An 18,034-nucleotide genomic window follows, 5' to 3' on the forward strand; every position below is an offset into this window, starting at 1 on the left:
AAATTATTGAATTTGAGGTTGAAGACATGTTTAAGGTTAAGGTAAGGTTAGGTAAAGTTTAGGTTAGGTTAAGGTAGTATAGCTTTAGGTTCATGTATAGCTGTGATTTGAAGTTTGTCAGAAGTCAAGCAAAAAATGCAAAAGTTTGTGTGTGTGTGTGTGTGTGTGTGTGTTACAGGTATTGCTCATATTGTGGTGACACTAGTGGGCTTTATCTTCCTTAAGGTTGTTTAAGATTAGGTACATGTTTAGCTGTGATTTAAAGTTTGTCAGCATTAAAGCAAAAATGCAAAAAGTGTGTGTGTGTGTGTATGTGTGTGTGTGTGTGTGTGTGTGTGTGTGTGTGTGTGTGTGGTACAGGTATTTCTCATATTGTGGGGACATCAGTTTACAAAGTCACACTATTGGGCCTTATCTTCCTTATGGGGACAAAAAAACATATCTTCGTATTGTAAATTATTGAATTTGAGGTTGAAGACATGTTTAAGGTTAAGGTAAGGTTAGGTAAAGTTTCGGTTAGGTTGAGGTAGTATAGCTTTAGGTTCATGTTTAGCTGTGATTTGAAGTTTGTCAGCATTCAAGCAAAAATTCAAAAGGTGTGTGTGTGTCTGTGGCTGCAGGGTGATGGGCCTGTGTGTGTTGGTAATGATTAGATTATGTGCATCCTTCGGCCTCTCCCCCCCACCCGGGGAAACGCTCCATCACGCCCACCCACACAGCGTTTCAGCCGCTGAGCTCTGACGGCCTCCGGCTGCAGATCCTCACGTCTGCCAGGAACCAGAACATCAGCCTCTAAGCGAAGTGGCTTCCAGCAGCAGGCGTCCTCACTCAGGAGAACCATCTCCTGTGATTGTCTGCTCCTACCTGTTGATTTCCTAAATGATCAAATGCACCTGAACGGCCGCCATCAGCCGCTCTCTCTCTGTGGGTCCTTAATGCCGAGCAATAACACGAGATGAAAGTTTAATGATGTCACTGTGGGGAAATTGGCTTTTAGCTGCAGCGGCAAATCACAAAACAACACGAATGAAATACACAATATGGAGGTTTGATAGAAACAAAATGAGAAAATAAAGAGGTTAAAGTGGAAATGTTCGAACGCTGCAGGGTTATTATCTCGCCTGCTTACATGTGTCATATCCAGACAAATTCCCTCACGGCAAAGAAATACCATCAATAATTCATCTCTTCAATCGGCCAATTAGCTGAAACCCTGTAAATGTCAAACACGTTCAATGAAATGGTTTAACATCCATTAAAGAAAAGAGATAAAACAGTTGGGAACAAATCATTTTGGAGCAGGAGTCTATCACACCTCTCAGCTCACCTAAACTTTCTCACTTTCTCTATAGGTTCATTCTCCTCCTGTTCCAGTGAAGCTGGGCAGTGTGTGCCTTGCTCAAGGGCACAACAGCTGCAATATGAGGTGGGAATGAAATGCATTTTGGCCGAAAATGTCTTCAAGGTGTCAGAGCAGCTTTTCAAGGTGTCGTCCTCGTGCTCCTCTTTGTATAATGAAATGTTTTTCCTCCTGACGCGTCCTCGTCCTCTTTATTCTTATAGGATTCATTATGTAACAGCTGTGCTCCCTCTGCTGTCTGAACTTGTGTCTTCGCAGGATCTTCAAATGAGGCCCCGGGTTCACGTGAGGTTCCTCAAACACACCTTCCACCTCTGGTCTCAGTTCAGATCTGTCACTGCCACAGACCTCCTGCTGTGAATGAGATGGAGCCGCACTCTGATTCCATCTATTCCTTTAAAAGTCACATTTGTGGAACTTTAGATAGAGAAAGAAAGGAGGATAATGTGCGTAAAAGGTCAGGCTCCACCCACATGTCTGATCTAATATCTACATCTCAGCAGCTCAGTGGCATCATTCAAGCAGACGTGCGTCCTGATTTTCCTCTAATTCTCACAGAAATGTATTTTAATATAAAGATATTTGACAGATCAACTCCAGTAGAATATTTGCACAGAGTTTAATCACATCTGCTTCAGCTGCAACTGCACAGGATGAATAATAAGTTCAGAAACTTCACTCAACCTCGATTTTAAAAGCAAGACTTACGGACACATTAAAGTATCCATCAGTTTAATATGTTCTTGTTCTTCATCCATGTAATTAAAACACAGCTCATACTTAAAACTATAGAAACGATTTCCATGAAACTTGGATGTTGTTTGTGCCTTTCATTCACATGTCCATTGATTTCTCAGAGAATTTATTCTGGATCTTGGTGAAACACATCGGACGTGTGTAGACGACTGATATTTGTGAGGAATTTGGTGCTTGATCCAAATGAAAATCCAGATCTAGTGATTTTAGATGTGGTTTCATGAGGCGACTGTCGGGCCTCGGTGGAGCTGTGAGCTCTACTGACTTCCATCCTAGTTCTGTTAGTTTCCACTATCAAGTTAATGCTTATTTAATATGGGAAAACTTATTTTTATCTACTGAGATCTGGTCTTAAAACTTTTATTCTCAGCAGCAGGCACAGAAGAGAGTTTCCTGGAACAGGGAGCTTTGAGACACAGGTAGTTTGGAATTCAGGAAATCTTTATCAAATTTAGCTCATGATTTAGTTTTTTGGTAATTAAGTTATTTAGGAATCTTTTTAAAGCCCTTGTGAACCTGGACCAGTGTTTCCTGTGATGCGTTAAAGCTTGAAATGTTTAGCTGCAGTTCCACCATGTGGCCGAAAGAGGCACTACATGATGAGGAGACAGAATTTCACTCAACCATCACATGAACTCATCAGTTTCTGACAGAGTCCAGGCTTTGATATGAGCAGGTTCACTTTACACTTGCTGAAACACAGAAGCTCTCACGTAAAGCTGATCAGATCTACACCAATGGACCAATCAGAGATGGAGAAAACACATGAGTGCATAATCTTGAATCTAGTGTATTTCTGCATAACTCTGCAGGGTCTTAGCAGACATGACTCACAGCTCTATGAAGAGGCCCAGTGGCGTGCAGCTCTCCCACATGGAGACGTGTGCAGGAGGAGGAGGACGCCTCAGTGAACCTCTGCACGTCTCTCTGGGACCAGTGGAAACGACCGAACCTGTGGGAGGAACCAGCAGACCCGATGCTTTTACCAGAGGCCCCAGACCTCTTTGATGGTGTGTTTGCTCAAAGCTCTGGCTCCTGGTCCGGGTCCTGGCGGAGGCCGGAGAGAGAGAGAGCTGCCAGACTCACGGGCCGCTGAGCCGCTGGAAGACATGTCTCTGGAATGGTTGCTTCATGATGTCCTTGTCAAACGAGAAGGTTTGTTTTGGACGAATGACGCAGGGAAAGAAACAAGGAGTAAAAATAGAAACGTTTTACAATCGCTCCTGATTATGTAAATAGTAAGAAAAGATGGATTTAATGTTGCTGGATGAAAACAAAGGATCTGAAGGGAAAGTTCCACTTTCTCCACTCATGCACACTTTTACAAAATAAGAGGATAGAACAAAAGTCGCCATTTAGGACACGAAGGTCATGCACTGTTATTTTGGGGGATTTTTTTAAAAACTTGGGTGTTATTTTATCGCCTGAACTCATTAGATTAAAACGTGAATACTTTAAAATCAATCGGAAAAAACACAATAGTGAAGAAGTAAATCGATGGAGGCTTTGAGGGCAGAAATGACTGTTCTCCCAAAGTGAAGCCAAATGGCCTCAATTGCCCCCTGGTGGCTGGCTGCAGAACAGTTTATAAACTCCTCCTCTCCGACCCAGTCTGCATAATCGATCTTTATTTACAGCCTACAGTCAAACCATTAAGTATAAATAAATGTAGTATTATGTGTCATCAAGTCAAAATGATGCTTCAGTTGTTTGACTGGAGGATTTTCTTGTTTTTGAAGTGACCCAAAAACTATCCATCATCTCTTGAAGCAGGTAAAAGTTTCATGAGCCAAATGCACAATACAATAAACCCTGTTAAATAATCCATTTAAAATGAATTAATGGTTTTATCTGTGGGAGTCTCTCCTGAGTTTCTCTTCAAAGAAACAGACACACTAGAAACCTTCTTCTTTCCAAAGCAGCTGAAGAGATCCTGACACAAGGAGGCTGACGTGCGTGATGCATTATTGAGCAAAGTGCGAGCGACGCTTCTCAAGTGTCAAATATAAAAGAGCTGAAGCTTTCGAGAGTTGAAGCCTGAAGTTAAAGCACTGCAGGGTCTTAATGTGTCACTAATGTGTCTCGTCTTCTGATGCTATAACGACACTTACACTCAGGATGTGCTGGTTCACAGCCGAGTCAGATCTACATGATTCTGTCAGAATAAATACAAACATCTGAACCAAATAGAAACAGAGATCCCTTCTCACCTCGTTGAGATGTGCAGGTTCAGCAGCAGAGTTTCTGCAGCTTTTAACAACTTCAATTTAAAACTTTTTCTCACCCTAATGAATGAAATTTTAAATCTAGGTCTAGAGATGAGGGAAAACCAGAGTCCTTGAAACTTCCAAGGCCATATAAGTGAAGATAAGGTGAAGTAGCAGAGCAGAAAATAACCCAGAACATCATTTAATCTCTCAAACTCCAGACAGAAGCAGTACATGTACAAAGTTTTCACCTCAGACAAGCCGAGTGTACAGATAGATTCTCAAAAACCATGAGCGGTGTCTTGTAAAATCAATGTTTTATTTCATATCACCGGGAAATTACTTTTATTTAATAGAATATCATCTTATTGAGGAACATGATCCAAATTCTGTCACATATCCATTTTAAATTTTTTCAGTGTTTTAACATAATCATACAAACATGATTCCAGCTTCTCTGCTACGACACAATACCTTTTGCTCAGTAACACAAGTCTGAAACTCCTGTTTGAACCCACGTGGCAGTAAATATTTATCAACCCTCAAAAATATATTCGCGTCACATTAAAACACGTGTTTGAGCGTCAGGATGTTTGCTCTGTTTGTTTCCACTTCCTGTTTCCTTTTCCTCATTACAGTATTACAGAAACACAGCAGTTTCAGCGCCGTGTACTCGAGGAGTCGGCAGCTTCAATCACAGGCGTCACGATGGATTTCCTGTCAGAGGCGGACTGTAGCTGATTCAGTCAGAAAACAGCCGTGTGGTGATGGGATGTTTGTTTCTGCTGCTGCAGCCAGTCACGATGCATTTGTGGATCATTCCAGGCACATCCAGAACACTGGGCTTCTGCTTTGGTAAAATATGTGATTAAACAACGCGAGGAGATGAAAGAGACGAGAGCGACAGAAGTGAAGGTTCAAGAGTTCACACGTGGGCGTAGAAGAGAAGAAGACGATTTAACAGCGTTCACATGTTCGGTCGCAGTCACACGGGAGCTGGAGCTGTCGCAGCCTCGTGTGAACGATCGCTGCTCATCTCCGCTGACCAATGAGACGCCTGCATTTAACGATTCAGTACAGATGGTGTTGTTGCACAAATATGTTGAATGATACAAGAATTTCAGTCTGGTTTGTTCTGTAGCTCACACACAGTGTAACACACACAGTGTAACACACTCAAGGCACAATAGGAAGCTACAACTCAGCCAAGCTGCACCAAATTATACACACTCCTAAATATCAGTCGCTTTAATATGCCTGATTTGTAAAAATTATTATTTCTCTTGTACTATCTCACAAGGTTAAAGTCAAACAAATAGATTTGCGGCCCTGTGGTTGTACACGTCTACAGACATCTTTGATCCCAGAATCCTGTGAGGTCACCGTGAGCTTGACCTCTGACAAGCAAAATCTAAATTCATCTCTGGTCCAAGTGAAAGTTTGAACTGAATTCTAAAGGTTCTCCGGTGATGTTCCTGAGGTATCACAAGGCAGGAATGTGTTATTTAAGGTCACAGCTGATTTCACCTTTCACCACCAAAAATCTAAATTCATCTGAGTCCAAACAAACGTCTGTGGCGAAGGTGAAGAAATGGTCTTGAGGCGTTCTTGAGATATCGTGTTCACTAGAGAGGAATGGATGGATGAAAACCAGGAAACAGAACGTGTCCGGCCGATGACGAGGTGATAAACAACAGGAAGTAAGTGTTTTAAGGATCAAAGCACAATCAGGCCGTTGATGTTTGTTCCACGATCTACAACTTGGCTTTATTCTGCGTGACACCATCACAGCTCAGGTGGGTTCTGAAGAACTCCTGGATCTTCTTCCACAGGTGAACCTCAGCGGCCGCGTGGGACCTGGACTCACCCCCCCACGCCGCGGGTTTGCCCAGAAGCCCGTGGAAGCTGGAGGGGCAGTAGGGCCCATAGGGGGGCTCCAGGTAGTGCCCTGCTTCAGGGTAACTAACACTTTCAAAGTTCTGCCTCCCGTGAAGCTTCAGCCGCTCCACCATCTGGTCCAGGTACGCCTTGCTGTCCCAGTTCAGGTCGTCCTCCGCCGCTACAAACAGGAAACGTCCCGGCGCCCGCTCAATGGGGACGACGGCGGCCTGGTTCTCCTCCGCCCAGGCGCTGTGCATGCCGCCCTTGGTGATGTAGGCGCCCGACTCAGTGACCACGACCTTCTTGACGTCGCACATCAACGGAGGGAGGATGGGTTTCTTCTTATAGTAGAGGGGTAACGCCGTGTTGGCGGAGCAGCCGTTGATCCAGACGGTGGCGTCGACGTGCGGCAGAAAGGAGGCGATGGAGAGAGCCAGATCTCCACTTTTGGAAAGAGACACTACACCGACTCCTCTACTGCCCACCTGGGGAAACACGTGAAACATGTCAAGCAATTAAATGAAAGTTCTTCTAGCTGCAGAGCTTTGAGAGCATCATCAGCTGTGACTCACCTTCTCTTGCTTTCTTAAAACCTCAATTGCTTCTTCAAAATAATCCAGATGAACCTCTTTGATGCTCCTGGGCATGTCGTCGTGTCCGTACAGCGCCACGGTCAGAACCACGAAGCCCCGGCTGGCGAGCAGAGACGTCCTCTTCTCTGATAGACCTCCGCCGAACGTGTAGAGGTCCAAGACCGCCGGGAACGGACCTTCTCCTGGAGGACACACATCACATGGTAACAAGTCATGGAACCTACTACCAACAAGTCATGGAACCTACGACCAACAAGTCATGGAACCTACTACCAACAAGTCATGGAACCTACTACCGACAAGTCATGGAACCTACGACCAACAAGTCATGGAACCTACGACCAACAAGTCATGGAACCTACGACCAACAAGTCATGGAACCTACTACCAACAAGTCATGGAACCTACGACCAACAAGTCATGGAACCTACTACCAACAAGTCATGGAACCTACTACCGACAAGTCATGGAACCTACTACCGACAAGTCATGGAACCTACGACCAACAAGTCATGGAACCTACGACCAACAAGTCATGGAACCTACTACCAACAAGTCATGGAACCTACTACCGACAAGTCATGGAACCTACTACCAACAAGTCATGGAACCTACTACCGACAAGTCATGGAACCTACTACCAACAAGTCATGGAACCTACTACCAACAAGTCATGGAACCTACTACCAACAAGTCATGGAACCTACTACCAACAAGTCATGGAACCTACGACCAACAAGTCATGGAACCTACTACCAACATGTCATGGAACCTACTACCAACAAGTCATGGAACCTTCTACCAACATGTCATGGAACCTACTACCAACAAGTCATGGAACCTACTACCAACATGTCATGGAACCTACTACCAACAAGTCATGGAACCTTCTACCAACAAGTCATGGAACCTACTACCAACAAGTCATGGAACCTACTACCAACAAGTCATGGAACCTACTACCAACAAGTCATGGAACCTACTACCAACAAGTCATGGAACCTTCTACCAACAAGTCATGGAACCTACTACCAACAAGTCATGGAACCTACTACCAACATGTCATGGAACCTACTACCAACAAGTCATGGAACCTACTACCAACATGTCAAGGAACCTACTACCAACAAGTCATGGAACCTTCTACCAACAAGTCATGGAACCTACTACCAACATGTCATGGAACCTACTACCAACAAGTCATGGAACCTACTACCAACATGTCATGGAACCTACTACCAACAAGTCATGGAACCTTCTACCAACAAGTCATGGAACCTACTACCAACAAGTCATGGAACCTACTACCAACAAGTCATGGAACCTTCTACCAACAAGTCATGGAACCTACTACCAACAAGTCATGGAACCTACTACCAACATGTCATGGAACCTACTACCAACAAGTCATGGAACCTTCTACCAACAAGTCATGGAACCTACTACCAACAAGTCATGGAACCTACTACCGACAAGTCATGGAACCTTCTACCAACGAGTCATGGAACCTACTACCAACAAGTCATGGAACCTACTACCAACATGTCATGGAACCTACTACCAACAAGTCATGGAACCTTCTACCAACAAGTCATGGAACCTACTACCAACAAGTCATGGAACCTACTACCAACATGTCATGGAACCTACTACCAACAAGTCATGGAACCTTCTACCAACAAGTCATGGAACCTACTACCAACAAGTCATGGAACCTACTACCAACAAGTCATGGAACCTTCTACCAACAAGTCATGGAACCTACTACCGACAAGTCATGGAACCTACTACCGACAAGTCATGGAACCTACGACCGACAAGTCATGGAACCTACTACCAACAAGTCATGGAACCTACTACCGACAAGTCATGGAACCTACTACCGACAAGTCATGGAACCTACGACCGACAAGTCATGGAACCTTCTACCAACAAGTCATGGAACCTACTACCGACAAGTCATGGAACCTACGACCGACAAGTCATGGAACCTTCTACCAACAAGTCATGGAACCTACTACCAACAAGTCATGGAACCTACTACCAACATGTCATGGAACCTACTACCAACAAGTCATGGAACCTACTACCGACAAGTCATGGAGCCTACGACCAACAAGTCATGGAACCTACTACCAACAAGTCATGGAACCTACTACCAACAAGTCATGGAACCTACTACCAACAAGTCATGGAACCTACTACCGACAAGTCATGGAACCTACTACCAACAAGTCATGGAACCTACTACCGACAAGTCATGGAACCTACTACCAACAAGTCATGGAACCTACTACCAACAAGTCATGGAACCTACGACCGACAAGTCATGGAACCTACTACCGACAAGTCATGGAACCTACTACCAACAAGTCATGGAACCTACTACCAACAAGTCATGGAACCTACTACCAACAAGTCATGGAACCTACTACCAACATGTCATGGAACCTACTACCAACATGTCATGGAACCTTCTACCAACAAGTCATGGAACCTACTACCAACAAGTCATGGAACCTACTACCAACAAGTCATGGAACCTACGACCAACAAGTCATGGAACCTACTACCAACAAGTCATGGAACCTACTACCAAAAAGTCATGGAACCTACTACCAACAAGTCATGGAACCTACTACCAACAAGTCATGGAACCTACTACCAACATGTCATGGAACCTACTACCAACAAGTCATGGAACCTTCTACCAACAAGTCATGGAACCTACTACCAACAAGTCATGGAACCTACTACCGACAAGTCATGGAACCTTCTACCAACGAGTCATGGAACCTTCTACCAACAAGTCATGGAACCTACTACCAACATGTCATGGAACCTACTACCAACAAGTCATGGAACCTTCTACCAACAAGTCATGGAACCTACTACCAACATGTCATGGAACCTACTACCAACAAGTCATGGAACCTTCTACCAACATGTCATGGAACCTACTACCAACAAGTCATGGAACCTACTACCAACATGTCATGGAACCTACTACCAACAAGTCATGGAACCTTCTACCAACAAGTCATGGAACCTACGACCAACAAGTCATGGAACCTACTACCGACAAGTCATGGAACCTACTACCGACAAGTCATGGAACCTACGACCAACAAGTCATGGAACCTACGACCAACAAGTCATGGAACCTACGACCAACAAGTCATGGAACCTACTACCAACAAGTCATGGAACCTACTACCAACAAGTCATGGAACCTACTACCAACATGTCATGGAACCTACTACCAACAAGTCATGGAACCTTCTACCAACAAGTCATGGAACCTACTACCAACAAGTCATGGAACCTACTACCAACATGTCATGGAACCTACTACCAACAAGTCATGGAACCTTCTACCAACAAGTCATGGAACCTACTACCAACAAGTCATGGAACCTACTACCAACAAGTCATGGAACCTACTACCAACAAGTCATGGAACCTTCTACCAACAAGTCATGGAACCTACTACCGACAAGTCATGGAACCTACTACCGACAAGTCATGGAACCTACGACCGACAAGTCATGGAACCTACTACCAACAAGTCATGGAACCTACTACCGACAAGTCATGGAACCTACTACCGACAAGTCATGGAACCTACGACCGACAAGTCATGGAACCTTCTACCAACAAGTCATGGAACCTACTACCAACAAGTCATGGAACCTACTACCAACATGTCATGGAACCTACTACCAACAAGTCATGGAACCTACTACCGACAAGTCATGGAGCCTACGACCAACAAGTCATGGAACCTACTACCAACAAGTCATGGAACCTACTACCAACAAGTCATGGAACCTACTACCAACAAGTCATGGAACCTACTACCAACAAGTCATGGAACCTACTACCGACAAGTCATGGAACCTACTACCAACAAGTCATGGAACCTACTACCAACAAGTCATGGAACCTACGACCGACAAGTCATGGAACCTACTACCGACAAGTCATGGAACCTACTACCGACAAGTCATGGAACCTACTACCAACATGTCATGGAACCTACTACCAACAAGTCATGGAACCTACTACCAACATGTCATGGAACCTACTACCAACATGTCATGGAACCTTCTACCAACAAGTCATGGAACCTACTACCAACAAGTCATGGAACCTACTACCAACAAGTCATGGAACCTACGACCAACAAGTCATGGAACCTACTACCAACAAGTCATGGAACCTACTACCAAAAAGTCATGGAACCTACTACCAACAAGTCATGGAACCTACTACCAACAAGTCATGGAACCTACTACCAACATGTCATGGAACCTACTACCAACAAGTCATGGAACCTTCTACCAACAAGTCATGGAACCTACTACCAACAAGTCATGGAACCTACTACCGACAAGTCATGGAACCTTCTACCAACGAGTCATGGAACCTTCTACCAACAAGTCATGGAACCTACTACCAACATGTCATGGAACCTACTACCAACAAGTCATGGAACCTTCTACCAACAAGTCATGGAACCTACTACCAACATGTCATGGAACCTACTACCAACAAGTCATGGAACCTTCTACCAACATGTCATGGAACCTACTACCAACAAGTCATGGAACCTACTACCAACATGTCATGGAACCTACTACCAACAAGTCATGGAACCTTCTACCAACAAGTCATGGAACCTACTACCAACAAGTCATGGAACCTACTACCAACAAGTCATGGAACCTACTACCAACAAGTCATGGAACCTACTACCAACATGTCATGGAACCTACTACCAACAAGTCATGGAACCTACTACCAACATGTCATGGAACCTACTACCAACAAGTCATGGAACCTTTTACCAACAAGTCATGGAACCTACTACCAACAAGTCATGGAACCTACTACCAACATGTCATGGAACCTACTACCAACAAGTCATGGAACCTACTACCAACATGTCATGGAACCTACTACCAACAAGTCATGGAACCTTCTACCAACAAGTCATGGAACCTACTACCAACAAGTCATGGAACCTACTACCAACAAGTCATGGAACCTTCTACCAACAAGTCATGGAACCTACTACCAACAAGTCATGGAACCTACTACCAACATGTCATGGAACCTACTACCAACATGTCATGGAACCTTCTACCAACAAGTCATGGAACCTACTACCAACAAGTCATGGAACCTACTACCAACAAGTCATGGAACCTACGACCAACAAGTCATGGAACCTACTACCAACAAGTCATGGAACCTACTACCAAAAAGTCATGGAACCTACTACCAACAAGTCATGGAACCTACTACCAACAAGTCATGGAACCTACTACCAACATGTCATGGAACCTACTACCAACAAGTCATGGAACCTTCTACCAACAAGTCATGGAACCTACTACCAACAAGTCATGGAACCTACTACCGACAAGTCATGGAACCTTCTACCAACGAGTCATGGAACCTTCTACCAACAAGTCATGGAACCTACTACCAACATGTCATGGAACCTACTACCAACAAGTCATGGAACCTTCTACCAACAAGTCATGGAACCTACTACCAACATGTCATGGAACCTACTACCAACAAGTCATGGAACCTTCTACCAACATGTCATGGAACCTACTACCAACAAGTCATGGAACCTACTACCAACATGTCATGGAACCTACTACCAACAAGTCATGGAACCTTCTACCAACAAGTCATGGAACCTACTACCAACAAGTCATGGAACCTACTACCAACAAGTCATGGAACCTACTACCAACAAGTCATGGAACCTACTACCAACATGTCATGGAACCTACTACCAACAAGTCATGGAACCTACTACCAACATGTCATGGAACCTACTACCAACAAGTCATGGAACCTTTTACCAACAAGTCATGGAACCTACTACCAACAAGTCATGGAACCTACTACCAACATGTCATGGAACCTACTACCAACAAGTCATGGAACCTACTACCAACATGTCATGGAACCTACTACCAACAAGTCATGGAACCTTCTACCAACAAGTCATGGAACCTACTACCAACAAGTCATGGAACCTACTACCAACAAGTCATGGAACCTTCTACCAACAAGTCATGGAACCTACTACCAACAAGTCATGGAACCTACTACCAACATGTCATGGAACCTACTACCAACAAGTCATGGAACCTTCTACCAACAAGTCATGGAACCTACTACCAACATGTCATGGAACCTACTACCAACCAGTCATGGAACCTACTACCAACAAGTCATGGAACCTACTACCAACAAGTCATGGAACCTACGACCAACAAGTCATGGAACCTACTACCAACAAGTCATGGAACCTTCTACCAACAAGTCATGGAACCTACTACCGACAAGTCATGGAACCTACTACCGACAAGTCATGGAACCTACTACCGACAAGTCATGGAACCTACGACCAACAAGTCATGGAACCTACTACCAACAAGTCATGGAACCTTCTACCGACAAGTCATGGAACCTACTACCGACAAGTCATGGAACCTACGACCAACATGTCATGGAACCTACTACCAACAAGTCATGGAACCTTCTACCAACAAGTCATGGAACCTACTACCAACAAGTCATGGAACCTACTACCGACAAGTCATGGAACCTTCTACCAACGAGTCATGGAACCTTCTACCAACAAGTCATGGAACCTACTACCAACATGTCATGGAACCTACAACCAACAAGTCATGGAACCTTCTACCAACAAGTCATGGAACCTACTACCAACATGTCATGGAACCTACTACCAACAAGTCATGGAACCTTCTACCAACATGTCATGGAACCTACTACCAACAAGTCATGGAACCTACTACCAACATGTCATGGAACCTACTACCAACAAGTCATGGAACCTTCTACCAACAAGTCATGGAACCTACTACCAACAAGTCATGGAACCTACTACCAACAAGTCATGGAACCTACTACCAACAAGTCATGGAACCTTCTACCAACAAGTCATGGAACCTACTACCAACAAGTCATGGAACCTACTACCAACATGTCATGGAACCTACTACCAACAAGTCATGGAACCTACTACCAACATGTCATGGAACCTACTACCAACAAGTCATGGAACCTTCTACCAACAAGTCATGGAACCTACTACCAACAAGTCATGGAACCTACTACCAACATGTCATGGAACCTACTACCAACAAGTCATGGAACCTACTACCAACATGTCATGGAACCTACTACCAACAAGTCATGGAACCTTCTACCAACAAGTCATGGAACCTACTACCAACAAGTCATGGAACCTACTACCAACAAGTCATGGAACCTTCTACCAACAAGTCATGGAACCTACTACCAACAAGTCATGGAACCTACTACCAACATGTCATGGAACCTACTACCAACAAGTCATGGAACCTTCTACCAACAAGTCATGGAACCTACTACCAACATGTCATGGAACCTACTACCAACAAGTCATGGAAACTACTACCAACAAGTCATGGAACCTACTACCAACAAGTCATGGAACCTACGACCAACAAGTCATGGAACCTACTACCAACAAGTCATGGAACCTTCTACCAACAAGTCATGGAACCTACTACCGACAAGTCATGGAACCTACTACCGACAAGTCATGGAACCTACTACCGACAAGTCATGGAACCTACGACCAACAAGTCATGGAACCTACTACCGACAAGTCATGGAACCTTCTACCGACAAGTCATGGAACCTACTACCGACAAGTCATGGAACCTACGACCAACAAGTCATGGAACCTTCTACCAACAAGTCATGGAACCTACTACCAACAAGTCATGGAACCTACTACCAACATGTCATGGAACCTACTACCAACAAGTCATGGAACCTACTACCAACAAGTCATGGAACCTACTACCGACAAGTCATGGAGCCTACGACCAACAAGTCATGGAACCTACTACCAACAAGTCATGGAACCTACTACCAACATGTCATGGAACCTACTACCAACATGTCATGGAACCTACTACCGACAAGTCATGGAACCTACTACCAACAAGTCATGGAACCTACTACCAACAAGTCATGGAACCTACTACCAACAAGTCATGGAACCTACTACCGACAAGTCATGGAGCCTACGACCAACAAGTCATGGAACCTACTACCAACAAGTCATGGAACCTACTACCAACAAGTCATGGAACCTACTACCAACAAGTCATGGAACCTACTACCGACAAGTCATGGAACCTACTACCAACAAGTCATGGAACCTACTACCGACAAGTCATGGAACCTACTACCAACAAGTCATGGAACCTACTACCAACAAGTCATGGAACCTACGACCGACAAGTCATGGAACCTACTACCGACAAGTCATGGAACCTACTACCAACAAGTCATGGAACCTACTACCAACAAGTCATGGAACCTACTACCAACAAGTCATGGAACCTACTACCAACAAGTCATGGAACCTACTATGGAATTGGATATATCAGTGTTTTATATCATGACAAAGGTAAAATTGCATAACCACAAAGTTCATTTTTGATATCTGTAATGTAAAATTGTATGATCATTATTTGTATGTATTTTAACTTTTGATATTTGTAATGTGACGTATGTTTTAAATGTTTGATATTGGTATTGTAATGTTTGTTTTAAATGTTTTTTATTGGTATTGTAATGTATGTTTTAAATGTTTGATATCTGTATGTATGTTTTAAATGTGGACCCCACTAAAAGTAGCTCTGTCTTAGGGTAGAGCTAATGGGGATCCTTCTAAATAAACAAATAAACAAATAAATAAATAAATAAATAAATAAATAAATAAATAAATAAATAAATAAATAAATAAATAAATAAATAAATAAATAAATAAATAAATAATAGACATGTGGATATGATCAGAACTCAGGTCAATTTCTCTATCGTGTTGGAGAAAAGCATCAAACAATCAGAGATGAGAAGATGACAGAAAGAGGAAACACACAAAACAGACAACAGGACCGACCAGGTGGAGTAAACAGGACGCCACGGATGTTCCCCTCTCTGATAGGACGCCTGCTGACGCCGTCCGCCATCAGCAGCCTCTCATTGGCCACCTCCGCCAGCATGCGGCCCTCCCCCTCCACCTCATGCACAGAGAACTTTACCACGTGGGGGTTCAGGGCGTTTGTTTTCTGAAACCTCTTGTGGGCGGCGTCCGTCCTCATCGCCCGCAGCAGACCCATAGGCTCCACCCCCAGGTAGCTGCCGCCCAGCGAGGGGTCCCGGCCCAGGTCGATGTCCCCGCTCCCGTCCGCCCTGTAGGTGGCGGTGGAGCTGAACTCCAGCCCCTTCTCGTCCGTGGCCCGGGCCCTGAGGGAGACCACCTGCTGGGACCTGAGCCCGGCCACGGTCACGTGGAGCGGCTCGTCGAACAGACACCGGGCGCCGGGCAGCAGCCGCAGACGCACCTGGGACGCCATCTTACTCTGAGGTGAAGATCTGAGTTCAGGCAGAAGAAAAACCATGCAGGTGGGTTTGTTGCTTTTCACAAAATAAACTTTTTAATTCTTAAGTATTAGTATTAGTGCTGTCAAAGGATTAAAATATTTAATCGCGATTTATCGCATTTATGTAATAGTTAACGTGATTAATCGCAATTAATCGCAAATTTGTATCTATTCTAAACGTCCCTTCATGAATTTTTTTTTCCATAATTATTTTTTCGTTTTAATGCTCTTATCAACATGGAAAAGTGGATTGGCTTGCTTAATGCAAATGTTTTATTCTATTGAAAAACAACATTGCCAAACAGGGCGGTACAAAATAAAATTATAAAGTGCACATTTCAGGTAAACAAGGCCTCAGCCTATAGTGCAGTCAAACCATGGCTTAATATTTTATAATTTTCAAGTTTGCTGTGAACATAGCAGTCAGTCCTCTTATTTCAGAAACAATGAACCGTAACAGTTAGGTTACCAATAAAAGGTAAGCCTACTACTTCTTTGCTTTCAGCTAGCTACTCAAACAGACAAGCAACAAAATAACAAACAAACAAAATACACAGGCAAGTGTCGGCCTACTTTGAAATAAATGAAACACAGAACTTTGTAGGGCTATTTGAGTCCTCCCCATATTTGTGGAAAATGAATGAAATAAGAAGTACCCTATTTTTAAATAAATAAAAACATATAGCTGCAGCCTAATAGTGTAACGGACTAGTGTGCGAGTGACGGAGTAAGAGCGAGAAGTGCACATGTCCGTGTAGAGGATAATACAAGTTACTAAACCACGAAGAAGTTGCGTGTCCTGTGTAAGCGGGGACGCTACAATAGCTTAAAAATATATATTTTAGTTGGCGAAATATTAAAACAAAAAGCGAGAGCAGGTCAGACTGGATCCGAACACATATAATGAAGTTAATCTCGCGTTAAAAAATTGACGGGGTTAAAATGGGTTTGTGTTAATGCCGTTAATAACGCATTTAACTGACAGCACTAATTAGTATAATAAGTTTCTTGCTCTGACCGGATTGTGGCTTGATTAAAGCATTTTGTGTTTCAAGGTTATTGAGTTTGTTGTGTGTTTTTCACTCACATCTTGTTAATATAAAAACTTTATTGATCCACACACCGGGGACATTCAGCACACCCTGTGTGTACAAAGTTCATCTATTAATAAATGATTAACTGTATTTATTTTTCTACAACTGTCTGATACTTTCCCTCTTTAGATCTCCATAACGTATTGTTTCTTAATGTATATATTGTCTTATTGTATATATTGTTGTTTTGTTTTTATGTACAGTGCACCAACACCATGGAAATTTTCTTATATATGCAAATATACGTGGCAATAAAAATAATTCTGATTCTGATTTGTTTTTATTATCTGCATAAACTATTTATCAAGTTTTTATAATAACTGCATTGAGTCAGCTGCTTGTTTATGTAGAGATGTAGAGATGCTGACGTGGCTCTAATGACGATCTGTAATCTTGTGGTTTGAGTTTAATATAAAGTTAAATAACATAAAGTTCAACATCTTCTCACGACTCGATCAAAGAACCTGCTGGTTACCAAGGCAACCGCGAGCTTAGCATTAGCACAGAGACACAGAGTGAAACTAAACGCTTCTTATTTATGAGTTATTTCATTTTAACTTTTCACAAACACGTTTCTTACCTTCAAACAAACACGATCACGGCTCCTCCACAAACAGCTGATCCTGAGTTCCGTTCACTTCCG

General features: G+C 43.4%; 1 protein-coding gene across 1 annotated transcript; it reads right to left on the reverse strand.

Moving 5' to 3' along the window:
* Positions 1 to 4,625: 4,625 nt before the first annotated feature.
* Positions 4,626 to 18,034, reverse strand: LOC133017638 (acyl-coenzyme A thioesterase 1-like). The gene is made up of 4 exons (XM_061083772.1): positions 17,972 to 18,034; positions 15,814 to 16,289; positions 6,777 to 6,979; positions 4,626 to 6,689 (listed from the first exon to the last, which is right to left on the reverse strand). The coding sequence occupies exons 2-4, from the start codon at positions 16,268 to 16,270 to the stop codon at positions 6,078 to 6,080; spliced, it is 1,272 nt and encodes a 423-aa protein (XP_060939755.1). The 5' UTR covers positions 16,271 to 16,289; positions 17,972 to 18,034; the 3' UTR covers positions 4,626 to 6,077.

Source organism: Limanda limanda, chromosome 13 (assembly GCF_963576545.1).
Source record: "Limanda limanda chromosome 13, fLimLim1.1, whole genome shotgun sequence".
In the NCBI taxonomy this organism is placed as follows: Eukaryota; Metazoa; Chordata; class Actinopteri; order Pleuronectiformes; family Pleuronectidae; genus Limanda; species Limanda limanda.